This window comes from Dromiciops gliroides, chromosome 3 (assembly GCF_019393635.1).
Source record: "Dromiciops gliroides isolate mDroGli1 chromosome 3, mDroGli1.pri, whole genome shotgun sequence".
Taxonomy (NCBI): Eukaryota; Metazoa; Chordata; class Mammalia; order Microbiotheria; family Microbiotheriidae; genus Dromiciops; species Dromiciops gliroides.
Genome location: NC_057863.1, coordinates 331,012,186 through 331,028,227, shown reverse-complemented (window position 1 = coordinate 331,028,227; position 16,042 = coordinate 331,012,186). Strand labels below are relative to the sequence as shown.

Sequence of the window (16,042 nt, the reverse complement as noted above, 5' to 3'; positions counted from 1 at the left end):
AAAAAAAAACAACAAAAAGAGTAATGACAAGATTAACCTTTTGTTCCTCGGTTGATTTCTCACTGACATCACTCATAAGGCTAATCTTGGATCCAGGTAGAATCTGAGGAGGAAAGGGAAAAGTAAACAGGGTCTTCTGCTTTCATATTAGATCAGAATGAGGGAGGAGGCCAAACAACCCACTAGCATCTTCTCCCTTTTGGCCAGACATTGGCAACGTTCCAATCAAGCCTGGATATCTATTTAAGAGTCCAAGTGTTACTTTTCCCAGGCTATGTCAGCATTACATAACCTAGTGAGCTCAGCATCAGGTACATTAGAAAGGAGCAGGGGCTGACAGAAGGGGTCTCACTCTGATTTTTTTACATTAGCTGAATTGAGCACAAGCATCAGTTGTTGTTGTTTTTTTCATTTAAAATTATTTTTAATTAATTTAAAAAAATGTTTTAATTCTGATATTTTGTCTTTCCAGTAAAGAACACAATCAAGCACACATCTTTGAGTGTGTGCTATTTGGAATGGGGTGCTTTGGCTTCTCCAAGAGCAATGTGATTAGGCTTTTTTTGTTCAATGGTTAAAGTCATAGAATAATATCATTATAACAGAGTGAGGCCCTTCTCTCCTCCTCTCTCCCTCTCTGCTTTAGGCTTGCTCAGTTGTCTGCCTGGTGTCCACATGGAAGCTTTTGGGGTAGGGGTGGGGGCAGTTTCCAGCTGTTTATGACTCCTCGTTGAGGGGCTTGCAATGGGAGATGACAAAGAATTCCATAATTGGCTGCTGAGTCAGAGGAGCTTATGACTGGTAGACATACTAAAGGGATTATCCTGTCCTTCTGCCTGTTTTCCTTTCTGGCTGTGTTCCTCTCCAGGTGGTACTATGAAACTTGGGTCCTTCCTTGCTCCATCTCATGGAGACCCCACCACCATTCCATACCCTACATGAACCAGGGGCTCAGCAAGACATAGTGTCTGAGGGCCCCCACTCCACCCCCACCCCACCTCCGCCCCTGCCTTTGCTGCTTCTATATTTGCTCTTTCCTGTTCTTAGGCAAATAAATATCCCGGTATGAACAAGTCCATGAATTGAGCCTTGTGAATTTGAAAGGTTCTGGGTTTCAACTCAGCAGCCAGTTAGGGAACTCTCTCATCTCCCACTGTTAGCCCCTCTGGGATAATGATACATAACTGGAAGCTGGCCCCTCCCAAGTTTCTGTGTAGTCTTTTGGAATGGAGACTGAGCATACTAGGAGGGAAGTAAGGAGAGCAGTTTTTATTACGCTAATATCATGTTGTTCAGTCATTTCAGCCATGTCTAACTCTAACATGAATTTTCTTGGCAAAGATACTGAAGTGGTTTGCCATTTCCTTCTCCAGCTCATTTGACATATGAGGAAAATGAGGCAAATGGGGTTAAGTGACTTACCCAGGGTCACACAGCAAGTAAATGTCAGATTAGATTAGAACCCAGAGAATGAGTCTTCTTGCATCCAGGCCTGGCACACTATCCCCTGAACCACCTAGCTGGCCTAATATCATATCCTGGAAGGAACCTTGGAAGCCATCTAAGTCTTTTTGATATCACTCTTAATGCCAGTCTGGTGGTCCAGGCAGCAAGCACAAATAGAAAAAGGAATGAACACTTTCCTTTGTTTTCATGTTAGGACACTATGGTAGCCATAAGTTTTCCCTTTCTGAGAGCTTGGCATTGTGATCATTTGGAAAATATAGATTTCCAACCTAAAAGAGAAGGAAGACAAAGGAATACTTCATAGAAGCCCTTCCCCGGTCTTCTCTAGTGTCATCCTATGCTCAAATCAGCACCGTTTCTGTCAGAAAGATCTGCTACTTTCCAGCTATTCTGCATTCAGGATTTTATTTCAAAGCCAGATGTCTTTCAGCCTGGCAAAGACAGAAAGATGGTCTTTGATACTAAGTGAGGAGGCTTCAAACAGGATCTTTTAAAAAAAAGAAGAAGAAGAAGGAGAAGATATGTAAGCACATAAAAGAGGGGGAAATAGCGAGATGTTTTTCATTCTCAGTCAGCAAATGTCACAGGCAGCTGAACAGACTTAGTCTTTAACCTCTGTGGTAATTTGTGACATCCTTTTGTGTGTGTGTGTGTGTGTGTGTGTGTGTGTGTGTTTCAGCCGTGGTATATCATCTTTCTCACAAGGTGAATGAATCTTTTCTGCCCAAAGAGATGTCATTAGTTTAGGGAGGGGGAGGGGAACCACAGATGAGGTACAAAGGAGGACGCAGCGTAAGCCTTTTGTCTGCAGTGAGGTTTGCAGGGCCTCGGTGGGGTGTGCCTCCCAACCACAGCCTGTGAGCTTTGGGGAATTGCCAGAATCCCAGAGAGACACCCTATGGGTTCAGATTAGGGAAATCAGCAGTCATTTTCCAGGGGGTAGCCTCTGGTCCCAGGCTAATTCTTGGGGCTGGAACAGATTCCAGCATTTCTGACTTGTAAACTCATTGGGTAAAAATAACTGCCCTTCTCTCTCTCTCTCTCTCTCTCTCTCTCTCTCTCTCTCTCTCTCTCTCTCTCTCCCCTTCCTCTCTCCCCCCTTCTCTTCCCCCTTTCTTCCCCCCTCTTCCCCCCCCTTCCCCACCTCTCTCCCCCCCTCCTCTCTCTCTCTCCTTAATGCATATTCACATTAGCCTGACTGTTCCCTGACTCATTTATAATCTAGGGCAAAGATGATCTTGCATGCTTTGCAGGCCTCAATGCTCTTCAGTGCAACTGGGTGATCTTAGACGAGTCACATAAATTCTTTCAGTCCTACTTTCTTAATCTATGAAATAGGGATAATAATAGCTTCAGTACCTGCCTCTTGGAGTTTGGGGGAGACACATATGAGGCAAAAATTTGGCAATTTTAAAGCACCATGTAGGATTGTAGATTTAGAACTGGAAGGGGCTGAGAGAACAGTACTCTAATCCCTTCAATTTAAAGATAAGAAAAGTGAGGCGCCAAGAGGTTATGTGATTTACCCAGGGTCACACAACTAGGTAGTACCTGAGGTGGGATTTAAATCCATATCTTCCTAACTCTAAGCCTGCACCATGCTACCTTTCATTATTGTTCAGTTGTTTCAGTTGTGTCCATCTCTTAGGGTTTTCTTTGCAAAGATACTGGACTGGTTTGCCATTTATTTCTCCAGCTGCTTTTTAAATAAGAGGAAACAGGCAAACAGGGTTAAGTGACTTGCCCAGGGTCACCCAGTTAGTGTCTAAGGCTGGATTTGAACTCAGGAAGACATGTCTCCCTGACTTCAGGCCCCGTGTTCTATCCATTGTGCCACCTAGCTGCCCCACCTTTTGTATGGATAGATTATTATTGTTCCTGTATTGGACTGCCTTCTTCCTCTTTCAAGGATCCTATCACAAAGTTGAAAGTCACATTTTCTTCCCACTCCTCACTTCCCCAGTTGACCTTGACTCCACTCCCCCAGCCAGGGGTTCTTAGGTTGGCTCCCCGAGTCTGTGTACTTCCTGACAGTGAGAATGCTCCCAGGGCAGGAGTTACTCTTGCAGTAACCAGTAGAGGAAGCTCATTCATTCCTTTTTTTTTCTTTTTTTTTTTCTGGCACTGCCTAAACAGAAGGGGATTTCCTCTTTTCCTGGTTGACTTTACATTATGAGACAGGCCTGTGGAGATTTTCCTTCCAATTATAGAGATGTGCAGAAAGCAGAGATGAATAAGGCTCAGCCAAAGACAGCTGCCTAAAGTAGGTCAGATTTTGGTCTCAAAACGGCAGCGCCTGACCTTGTGCCTTTAATTAGTATATAGTCGTGGTGTTAGCACAGCCCCACTTTCTTTACTTAGTGACAGAAATGTATTGTTTGGTTTGACATTATTAAATCAGCCCTCAATCACCTTGGGGTGCTTGGGGTGAGGGAAGATCCTTTGCACCCTGCTCCATGTTTATATTATTGCCCTGTATCCCAAGCGGTTGGAGGGGGAGGTAAGGGGAGACTTCTTAAAGGAACCAACCACCCAGCTTTCCACTCGCTCTGTTAGCTGACTGTCAGCCCCACGTCCTCTTACCAACATAATATGGTTGAAAATTCCTCTCGGAAGGCAGGACTAAAATTAACAAGAGGGACTTAGCATCATAAATTTAGAGGCAGGGGCAGCTAGGTGGTGCAGTGGATAGAGTACCGGCCCTGGAGTCAGGAGTACCTGAGTTCAAACCTGGCCTCAGAAACTTAATACTTACTAGCTGTGTGACCCTGGGCAAGTCACTTAACCCCAATTGCCTCACTAAAAAAAAATTTTAAAAAATAAATTTAGAGGTGATAGAGACTTAAGAGACCATTGAGTCCAATTCCCTCATTTTATAGAAAAGGAAATTGAGGCATGGAGAGATTAAGTAGTATGGGGCAGATAGGTGGTTCCATGGTTAGTGCTAGGCCTGGAGTTAGGAAGGCTCAATCTTCCTGGGTTCAAATCTGGCCTTAGATACTTACTAGCTGTGTGACCCTGGGCAAGTCATTTAATCCTGTTTGCCTGTTTCCTCATCTGTCAAATGGAGAAGGAAATGGCAAGCCAAGAAAAAATGAAAATGGGGTCACAGAGTCAAAAACAACTGAAAAACAACTGAGCCACCACAAGCTAGTGTTTATGGAGCTTTAAGGTTTGCAGACAGTTCTACAAATGACATCTAAATTGAGCCTCACAATAGCCTTGTGAATGAGATGTTACAGATCAGGAAACTGAGGCTGAGATAGGTTTAGTGACTTGGCCAGCTTGACCATAGCTAATAAATATCTACAAGTAGAATTTGAACTCAGGTCCTCCTGACACTGAGGCTAGTGCTCATGCTACCTGTCTTCAGTGTCTGCTTTCCACCCAAGAAAGGGAAGGCTTTGGTAGAGAGGGTGGGGCTGCCTTTTCCTGCAGCCCTTAGAGACCCAAGTAGAAAAAAGACTGGGACTAGACAGAACAGTTGCCTTGAGTTAAATGCATCCTATTAGTCACCCACACTGCCCTTAAGTAAGCCTGAGTCATCTTCACTCACCTGACAACACCCAGGATTTTATTGCCTGAGGGTGAAAGGAGGAAACGTGGGCCTTCACTAGGTAGGGGCTCCTACTGTCTGATGCACCACCAGCTCACCTGTGACCTGCACCTTCACTGTATTATCTCCCTTTGATAAGGAAACTGAACAAACAGAGCAGGATTATCCAGATCCCTAATAGCCCTTGACGGGAAGAAGAATTAGAAAAAACCTGCCTTCATGCATAATTATAAATGAAAAACACCTTCTTGGGAGATGAGGGAAGAATGGATTCCAGAGTCTCTTCAGAGACTAGGGTTGGAGTGGCCTCTTACAGTGAGGAGCTCAGCCAGAGGGGCTTCCCCCTCTCCCACCCTCACCTCCCCACTCCAACACTATGGCCAAAGTTGGCTGTTGTTTGCCTTTCCTAACCAGTCACTGATGCCCGGAAAACCTCATTTCCCTAAATTTAGTTCATGCAAACTGGGTACGGGGCAAAGGCAAGCTCTACTGATGGCTTATCCTTCCACATACAGGCCACTCACAAAGCATAGATTTAGTCAGGCATCTTAGAGGTCATCTAACTCAGCCTCTTCCTTTTACAAATGAGGAAAAAAGAGACATTGAACGACTTGCCCACTGTCACACAGGCGATAATAGGCAGAACTAGAATTTGTTTTATTTTTTTCTTTTTTTATCTTTTTTTCTTTTTATATTTTTTGTGGGGCAATGAGGGTTAAGTGACTTGTCCAGGGTCACACAGCTAGTGTCAAGTGTCTGAGGTCGGATTTGAACTCAGGTCCTCCTGAATGCAGGGCCAGTGCTCTATCCACTTTGCCACCTAGCTGCCCCAGAACTAGAATTTGAATATCCATGTCCTTCCTCAGCATTTCAGTTTTTCTCCTTCTAAAAAAAGGTGTTGACAAACTATAGCCAGGGACCAAATCCCACCAAATTTCTGTTTTTGTATGGCCCACTTTAAGAGAGGTTTGTATATTTTAAAATATGATATAATTTTACTTAAAATGTAAAAAAAAAAACCCCTAAGCCCTAGCCTTACAAAAAAACATGCCCACTGGCCATAGTTGGATGACCTCTGGGATCCCTGGCACATGGTTCTAGTGTTGTGCCACATATGAATATAAACCCCTGTCATTGCCAGACCCAAAGCCCAGTGGCTCATTATCACAATAGTGCCCTCAGGAATAGGAAAGGTCAGTCTTCTTCTCCCTACTGATCTGTAAAATTTGTGCAGGAACTCTTACTGTATCTTTTTTAAAAGTTTCCTTCTTTTGACAATCAGGGTTAGGTGGCTTGCCCAGGGTGACATAGCTAGTAAGTGTCAGAGTTTGGATTTGAACTCAGGTCCTCCTGACTCCAGGACCACCTAGCTGCCCCAATTACTGTATCTTCATATGCAATTATTAAGTTTCTGTGCTAGGCACTGGGGGATAGAAAGACAAAAGTGAAACAGGCCTTGCCTTTGAGGAGCTCACAATCTAGGGAGGGAGATCACATGTCTGTATAATGCTAGGTACAAATCAGATACAACATCATTGCCAGTAGCACTCACTCTAGTGGCCCACATTTCTATCCGGGAGTGGTGCCTCTTGGTCTTACAGATGGCATGGTAGCATTCTCACACAAATGCCAATCAAACGACCCTCTCTGAGGCATACCCCCTCCCCAAATGGCAGGGAAGTGGTAGAGGGTAGATAGCACCAGTGTTGAGTTAGGAAGACCAGAGATCAGCCCTGTCTTGGACATTTACCGGCTATATGAAACTGGGCACGACATTTGATGTTGCTTAACTTTATTTTTGTTATCAATAACAGCACAGGGTTCTCATGAATTTCTAGTCAGATAACATATACGTCACTTTTTAAACCTTAGCTTTATAAAGTCTAGCCATTGCTGTTCAATAATCCTCCCAAAGAAACTCCTTGACTGGTGGCTGCCATTCCCAACCCAACCTTGTGGCTCATTTACCTGGTCACTGTGAAGGAAAATATAAATGCTTTTGTCAGTTAATGGTGTCAGGGCTAAACCATAAGACTTTCCAATCCCCTCACTTTACAGATGAGGAAACTGAGGCTTAGAGGTTTTTTTTCTTTTCACTATATATATTTGCAACAGTACAAAGATTGTGTTTTTCTTTTTCTTTTCAGTGGAATGGGGGGTGGTGAGAAAACAGATTTCTTTTATTTAATTTTTTTTTCTTTTAAAGAGGGGAAAAAACTTGTATAAACAACACCATACTGTGAATTAGTGGCAGAGGCTGAATTAGAATCCAGGTTTTCTGATGATATCACACATGCCTAGCTAGGTTCAGTCTGTCCCACAGAGAGCATGTATTCCCACCCCTTGCTCAAGTTATATCTATTTGGATCAGAGGTTATGAAAGCACTATCCCCAGCTCAGGTTTCCTTCTTTCCATGTTCATTGTCTCCCTTGCATTTCTAGGCTATTCAACAGGACCGACCCTTTGCTCCTCCCTTCACCTATTTCCATGAGGATGTTCCTCAAATTCTTTATTCTGAGAAAGTGTGATTCACCCAGCCTGCCCCAGCAGGCATTCCAGAAATTGCCTGGTAATAGGACGGATACACCAACCTTCTCCGAAGGGGGAAGGAAGCAGTGACAACTAGGCTCTACTTCTGTTCCTCCTCAGTAACTAAGCTCTGTTCATGATGTGACATAGGATATTACCAATCTCTAGATCCTGCCCATCCCCATTTGGGGCTTGATGCATTGGAATGAGCCTAGACTTGCAGGTAGAAGTAACCCAGAAGAGTAGAGCCAAAGAATGTTAGTTGATAAAGACTTTGGTGGGGGCAGCTAGATGGCACAGTGGATAAAGCACCGGCCCTGGATTCAAGAGGACCTAAGTTCAAATCCAGCCTCAGACCCTTGACACTTACTAGCTGTGTGACCCTGGGCAAGTCACTTAACCCTCATTGCCCCACCAAAAAATAAAAAGAAAAGAAAAAATTTTTTTTAAAAGAAAAAGACCTTGGTGAGCAGAGGATTAAGAGCTAGAGGATCTAGCTCAGGAGCATCTAGTCATTAAGAAGGCTCATTTTATTAGGGAAGAAACTGAGGCTCAGAGAAAGGAAATAGGAAATTGATTCTTACCTGGCATAGAAGAAGAATCATATTGCTTTTGGGAAGATTAAAAATCACTTAAGAAATTTAAAGATCAGATTTTTTTTTGCAAGGTAATGAGGGTTAAATGACTTGCCCAGGGTCACACAGCTAACGATTGTCAAGTGTCTGGGGTCACATTTGAACTCAGGTCCTCCTGAATACAGGGCTGGTGCTTTATTCACTGCACCACCTAGCTGCCCCCTAAAGATCAGATTTTTAAAGTATTTTTGTAAAAAGATTCTTCATATAACCAAAACTCTCTATAAAGAGTTTTGAGGTACTTAAAATTCAAAAGTAACAAGAATAGGGTTTTTAAAGAAAAAGTATAATTACTTATTAAATGACATAATAAATTCATATAACCTTTTTAGAATTCAATTCAATAAGCATTTTTAAGTACCTGTTCTATGTTATAGGTACTATGCTAGAAGTTACTGGAAATACAAAGACAAAAATGAAACAGTCCCAGTAATCAAGTTGCTTTTATTCTTTGCCACTAATTCACAGGATGAACTTGTTTGTGTGAGTCATTTCCCTCCTTTTTATTTATCCTGAGGGGAGAGGAGAATAACATATACTAAGAGAAATACATACAAAGTAATTTTGGTGGTAAGAGAGACTTAAAACTTGTTGTAGGTTGTGGCTTTTGAACCTTGGAGAGATTCTAAGAGGTAGAAGTGAGAAAGAAATGCATTCTGAAGATGGGGAAATGGTATAAGGAGGTGATTCCATCAATGATTCCAGAGGACCAATGCTAAAGCATGCTACCCGCCACAGGATGTGGAATAAGGCATGTGTTTTTTAACATGGTCAATGTGGCCATTTGTTTTACATGACTATGCATATTTGTTATAAGGGTTTTATTTTTCTTTTCTTTTTTCTTTTTCCCAATCGTGGAGGGGTGAGGTGGTGGGAGAGAAAATTGATTTTTGTTCATTAAAAAAAGTAAAAAAAAATTAGAAAGAAATGAAAGAACGGGTCTAAATGAGACCCATCAAGTAGGCCAATTTTGCCAGAATGAAGCAAGTCTATAGCTAGATAAAAATAGTCTACGAACTGTTTGGCGAGCACTGATTTTTTGGAGTTCTGAGGTTTCTCCATAGATTACTTAGAAAGATAAAAAAATATGGCCTGACCTTTTAGAATTGAGTGCTAAGTTAATATAGAAATCCACTCTGGAGTCAGTAAATATCTGATGTTTACTACCTGTGTGATTTTGGACAAGTCAGTTAACCATCTCCAAGGTCCTTTCCACCTCTAGACCTAAGAGCATATAGACCGTTAACCACTAAAATTTTAGAGGAAATATGGTATTAATCCCGGAATTAAAGGCAAAGGCAGTATGAGGATGCTCAATTTCTCTGTCCCTCTGTCTCTGTCTCTGTCTCTGTCTCTCTTCCCCCCTCCTCCAATTCTTCTCTCCCTCCATCATTGATGACTTGACTTTGATTTTTACAGAAAAATGCTGTGATTGAAAGCCTACAGGAGCAAGTCAACAATGCAAAAGAGAAACTGATGAGACTGATGTCAGGCGAATGCACCAATGATCACCCTAGCCAAGCCTCCACTCCTGTCCTTGACCAGGGCAAGGCCAGCCCCACTGAAGCCTCTGTCCATGTGGGTGTGGCAACTGAAGGTCTCTTCAACAGTCCCTCAGAGTCTGGTGGGGAGCCCTGCCCTGTCTTTCCAGATGCACAATGTAGTCCAGCCATCTTTACTAGTTTACAGAGCCTCCAGGATCATGTAAAGGACCAAAACTCTTCCCCATCACACCAGGAGCAGATTTCTGACTCCGAAGACACATCTGACCATCTGCACTTAGGAACTCCACAGAAGCAGCAGGTTTCCCAGTGTGGCAGTCTGAAGACAGTAGAGCAGGGGCTGACATCCCCAAGCCAGAATCTTATACCAGATCCCAAAGCCAGTATTCCTCAGAGACAGAAGTCGCTCAGAAATTCAGAAACTTCTCAAGAGCAACCATCAAAGATTAATTATGTGAGCAGTGAGATGCTTCAAGAGGTCTTACAAGAACTGAGTCTGGGCAAGGCCACTTACTCCTCTTGTTCTCCCCGTGGTCCCCAGTGCCTCAGCCCCAGCATGCACCAGGAGGATAGTGCTGCCCATATTCCCCATAAGAGGTCTCCCTCTAATGATATGGGCATTAGCCCATACATGGTGAGAAGGAGACGGGCAGCCCAGCGAGCCTCTATGCATTTCCCAGGGTCTGTGCCTTCACAAACATGGTGCCTAATGAACAAGAAAGTTTCTAGGACACAGAGTGGGCTGAAGGTTCAGAAGGAGAACAGGTTCAAGCAGGAACTCCAGGCTGGGGATCCTGAGGGAGAAAAGTTCCTTTCATGGAAACCTTCCCTCCTCACTCCAGCTCCTGGTAGTCTGAGTCCCCCGCCTGAGAACAGACAGAGCCGGTCTGAGGGTCACAGAAGCAGGGTAAGAGTAAGAGATGGCTTTCCAAACCAGTCTTCCTGCTCCAGTCAGGTTGCCCCTCTCCTTTCCAGTAACCCACAGAATCTCCTCCGGCTAGAGCGACCACAGCGACGGCAGCTGAGTGGGATGGACTGGCCAGCCCTGCCTTCCCTATGTGACTATGCTGATTCAGAGTCCAGCAGCTCTGATGAACCATTCTGCCGCTGCCACCGACCTTACTGTGACATCTGCTTCCAGAGTTCTGGTGACTCTGGTGACAGCAGCACCTCTGAGGATGATCCTGAACCGCCCCAGGGCACAGCCCACTGGGCCAAACTGTATGCCAGGTCTCACCCCATTGTAAACTTCAGAGAGGACTTGAAACCCACATTGGTATAAAAATCAGTGGAGCCAGTCTATTTAGAAGGGTATGATGATGCCCTCAAAGGTCTGCAAGAGAAGCTTTTGACTCAGAGGGAATGGATCTAAGTTCATTCAGCAAGTATTTATTAAGCAACTGTTCTCTCTGTGGCTGACTCACTGCGTGACCTTGGCCAAGTCATTTCTTCTCTTTTTGATTCAGTCTTTCCGTTTATAAGTGCTGTTACCTGCCTTGTCACTACCTCATAGGGGTTCAATGACAGTCACTGATGAGATGTCTGCAAAACCATTAAGGTGCTGAAAGGCAAATTTTAGCTCAGCCTTGTTAAGGAAAACTTCTGAACAACTAAAGTTATCCCATGGTAGAATGTGAAGTCTATGGGAGGGGGCAGAGGAGTGAGTTCCCCATTCCAAGAGCTTAGTAAACAGAAGCTGAATTCCCACATGTTGGAGATGTTTTTTGTTGTTGTTGTTTTTGTTTTTTTAAAAAGGCTTCCTGGGGCAGCTAGGTGGTGCAGTAGATAAAGCACTGGCCCTGGATTCAGGAGGATCTGAGTTCAAATAAGACACTTGACATTTACTAGCTGTGTGACTCAAGGAAAGTCACTTAACCCTCATTGCCCTGCAAAAAAAAAGGCTTCCTTCTGAGGTATGCATCAAATTACGTGAGATCCCTTCCCACTCTGTGACTCTGTTCCATATGGTGCTTTGAGATCCTCAGATAAAAGTATGTGTGAGTACAGAATTTATGTCAAAACTATACTAGTTGCACTGAATTTTTTGGTGCTTGATGAATACTTGTTGAATCAATGGATGAATGGATGCATGAAATCTATGGAGCCAGTTCAGCACCCATGTCACCTGAAGTTGATACTTTGGTCAAAATGGGTTCTTTTTGCAGAATGAGGCTCAAATGGTCACCTCTATCCCAATCATTCCCATCTCTAAAAAGGGAATTGATTTTAGTGTAGGGCTCATAGAAATAAATCATTTTGGTGCTACTGAAGATCATACTGACTGTCACTCACACACCTACCTCTCTGGCTAGAATAGGTTATGCCCTTAGCATCTGTAAGGGCCAAATTTTAATTGGGGAGTGTTAGGTGAGCCACCTATATACCCTAAATAAAGTTAGACAACACCCTTCTGATTCTATTCATCCCCACCCTGTGTTCATTTCCTTAGGAACCCTGATTTCCCAATCTTAGTATCACTTCTGGTGGACTCTTTAAGAGTGAACTGTGTGTTTCATGCATTCCATACTAATGGAAGATATTTCCAGGCAAGTCCATCTAAAGGACTTTTCCCTCCATCTGCCTACAAGGCCAGTCCTAAATAAATCCTCTTACCCTGTGGAACAGGAAACCAGAAAAGAGAAAAAAAGGGAAAGGAGTGGAGATGAGAGGAGTGGAGAGAAGAAGAGAGGAGAGATATGAGAGCCTTTTTTATCTCCTCATCAATGGAAAAGAAGCTTTAATCCTGTGAGAAAAAAAGAAAATCTTAGTAGCTTGGGGGAAAAGCCATGGTAGAACATTTGTCTTCTCTTCCTGTATTCCAGGGCAGCAAATAGTGACTGTCTCCTTATGGGGTGGGATGAGTGGGAGATCCTCTTCAAAGAATCACAGGATCATGGAATTTGAGCTAGTAGATACCTTAGAGATTTATCTAGTCCCACCCCCTCATTTTACAGAACAGCTAGTTGTCACTATGGATAGAGTATTTGACCTAGATTTAGGAAGACCTGAGTTCAAATCCTACTTCAGATACTAAATAAACAAGTCACTTTACCTCTCTTGGCTTTAAGTTTACCTATCTATAAAATGAGGATAATAATAACACCTACCTCACAGAGTTGTTGTGAGACTCAAATGAGATAAAAAGCTCATTGCAAACCTTAAAGTTCTATAAAAATGCTACTAAATGTTTACTACCAAATCATTACTGCTACATAATTACTACTAAATGGGGAGCATACCATTACTGGATGGGGAAACTGAAGCCTGAACTGGTTAAACGGCTTGCTCAGAATCATACAATTAATATCCAAAGTAGGATTTGAACCCAGGTCTTCCTAATTCTAAATCCAGCACTCTATCCATAATTCCAGTTTTTCTTCTGATTTCTTGCCAGCAGCTGAGCCACAGGGAGAGGCAATGTTTGTCAGCTTTGCTTTAATGTTCTTACTTGCAGACCCAGCTGGGCACTGAATGTGTATGTTTCTATGCATGTGTGTGCACATGTATGTACTTGAGTGTATATATGTAAAAAGGGCTTCCTGCCATTTTGGCTTTGTGCAGTGTGAAAATGTGGTTTTTGACAACTAGTAGGAGGTGTATGAAGAACATCATGGCATCATGTAAAAAGCACAGTATTCTATTAGAACCAGAGGACTTGAGTTCAGATCTCAGCTCTGCTACCTACTGCCTGTCTAACCCCGACTTCAGGTTGCTCATCTGTAAAATAACAGTGGGGCAAATTAAATTGTCTTTGAGTCCCTACTGACTCCAGATCCCATGATCTAATACTTAGGCTCTCATTTCTTCCTGAAAATCCTTGAAGAGTAATGCTCTGAACCAATGATCCAAGGAGGACTTTATTGAGCAGTCTATCATGTCATTGTTATTTATTTTTCTTTAAACCATTAACTGATTTTATAAGTTATTATGTGTGGGTTTGTAGTTCCTAATAATTTCGTTCTTATATTGTTTGACCTGTAGTATAATAAAAAGAGAAACCATTTTCCAAGGTTGGTTTCATTTCAAATCCTCTCCTTAGGCCAAGGAGACCCTGGAGCACCACAAGAAGTGGTCAGAGTTATTGACTCTAAACTTTCCCAATCCCTAATCTGCTCAATGTTAACATTCCTATCAAATGCCTCAGTGGTGTCCTTGAAAGACTCCTAAGTCAGGGCAGCTAGATGGTTCAGTGGATAAAGCACTGGCCCTGGATTCAGGAGGACCTGAGTTCAAATCTGGCCTCAGACACTTGACACTTATTAGCTGTGTGACGCTGGGCAAGTCACTTAACCCTCATTGCTCTGCCCCCCAAAAAAGAAAGAAAGGCTCCTAAGTCCCTCAGGCATAGCCCAAATCGATTCCTATTGAAATCCTTCTAATTCTTCATGGCCCATTTTGGATGCCATGACCTCTTCTATGAGATATTCCCCATTCTCCCCGGCCAAAAATGATTTCTCTCTCCACACATTCTTCCTCCCTCTCTGTTTAACTTTTCCTATGCACTGTCCCACTCTAACTGGTGTTAGAGTCCTTGGTGTACATGCCTTCAGTTCCAGCTGGTCTGTAAACTCCTTGAATACAGAACTGGGTAATTTTTTTATCTTTGCATCTCACCTAGTGCCTATCATGGTACATTCCACATATTAAACACTTGACAAATATTTGTTGAATTAAACCAAATTGACACTCTGATCTCACATCCTTACATACACACGGAGTTCTAGCTATTCAATAAATATTTATGAAGCACTTACCATGTGTAAATCACTGTACTAGGCAGTAAGAGATGGGGTGCAAATATCATAGAATTATAGGACCATAGATGTAGAGCTAGACATTTAATCTAACCATTTCATTTTTACTGATAAGGAAACTGAGGACCAGAGAAGTTTACCAAATTGCCCAACATAGAACAAAGTCATAGTCTCTGCCCTCAAAGAGTTAACAATCTAGGGTTAGGTGGAAGGAGGTGAGCTATACTCAAATAAATATAATACAAAATAGATCATAAGTGCTTGCCTTGGGGGGGTCACTTTTGGGGGGTGTGTGAGGCAATTGGGGTTAAGTGACTTGCTCAGGGTCACACATCTAGTAAGTGTCAAGTGTCTGAGGTCAGATTTGAACTCAGGTCCTCCTGAATCCAGAACCAGTGCTTTATCCACTGTGCCACCTAGCTCCCCCTAGGGGTCACTTTCTAGGCAGTAGATCATACCCAGCATTATCAAAAAAGATTTTTATTAGAAAATCCATCAAATATCTTTTCTTCTACATGATTAGATTTTTAAAAAACAACACAATTTTGCTAAACACTATAAATGACCTATCCTTTAAGGCTGTCTCCAAGTCAGTTGTTGACTCCCTACCTATTGCCACTTCCTCACTTACAAGCATACCACCATTCAGTGTGAAAGCTCTTGATTGTTTCTCATCTGCTGATCTAGTGGTGACAATCTTAAAGGAATGATTTCATACTAGGTCCTGTTTATCTGATTGCTTGAGGCTTATAAAGTAATCAGGAAAAAAAAAACAATGGCATAGCCCAGGTCTCAATTTAGTGAAATATGAAGAGGGGTGCAGAACAAGGTAAGATGTGACTGTTGATTTTCCAGGATTCTCTTGGTCCATATTTGGGCAAGTCATGGAGCTGAATATGACTCTGACCTTAACCATCTGGTCCATCTGCATGTAAGATTCCCATTTGAGCTTAATCTTAGGAATATTATTTGCTTCTCCTTTGTAGCCTGATGCTGGAAATCTGTATCTCCTGATCCCCAACCACCAAATATAGATTAAGACTGCCTTGTCATAAAAAAATTACTAGCTGTGTGAACCCTAGGCAAGTCCTTAACCTTCATTGCCTTGCAAAAAAAAAGATAGAAAAAAGACTGTCCTTGTCTTAAAACAAGGAATGTTACACCTTCCTGGAGATCTTGGGGAAGAAGGGGAATGGAGAAGAACACATAAAAAAGTGAGCAAACTTTGGCCTCAGGAACAAGAACTGATGTTCAAGATGATAAAGGAAAAGTCAGAATACATTATCTTGTCTTTCATTTCATGTACCCATGTCTGAGTGCAAATTCCTTTACTGGACTGTAAGTCCCTTGAGGGGAGGGACCAAATCTCCATCTTAGTATCTCTCACAGTCATTGATAGATGTTTGGTTGATGAATGAATGAGGGACTGAAACCTACTTCAAGCCTGGGACTGAGAAGTAGAGAAAGCAGTCATTTTGGTTTCTCACTGTTTTACACTGAAATAAGAGAAAAGCAAGAAGCTAAATGTTCAAAAGGTCTGGAAATTCACTAGGTTCACTTAATTAAACAGAGTGGGGTCAAAGGGCAGGGATAACCAG

At 42.6% G+C, this 16,042-nt stretch overlaps 1 protein-coding gene across 1 annotated transcript in view; it reads left to right on the top strand.

The window, feature by feature from the left end:
* GPR156 (G protein-coupled receptor 156) overlaps nt 1-13,642 on the top strand; it is a 120,159-nt gene extending 106,517 nt beyond the window's left edge. The window contains exon 10 of the mRNA XM_043996117.1: nt 9,608-13,642. Coding sequence (XP_043852052.1) covers nt 9,608-10,972 — 1,365 coding nt within the window. The 3' untranslated portion in view covers nt 10,973-13,642. The remainder of the gene's footprint in view (nt 1-9,607) is intronic.
* Nucleotides 13,643-16,042: the final 2,400 nt, after the last annotated feature.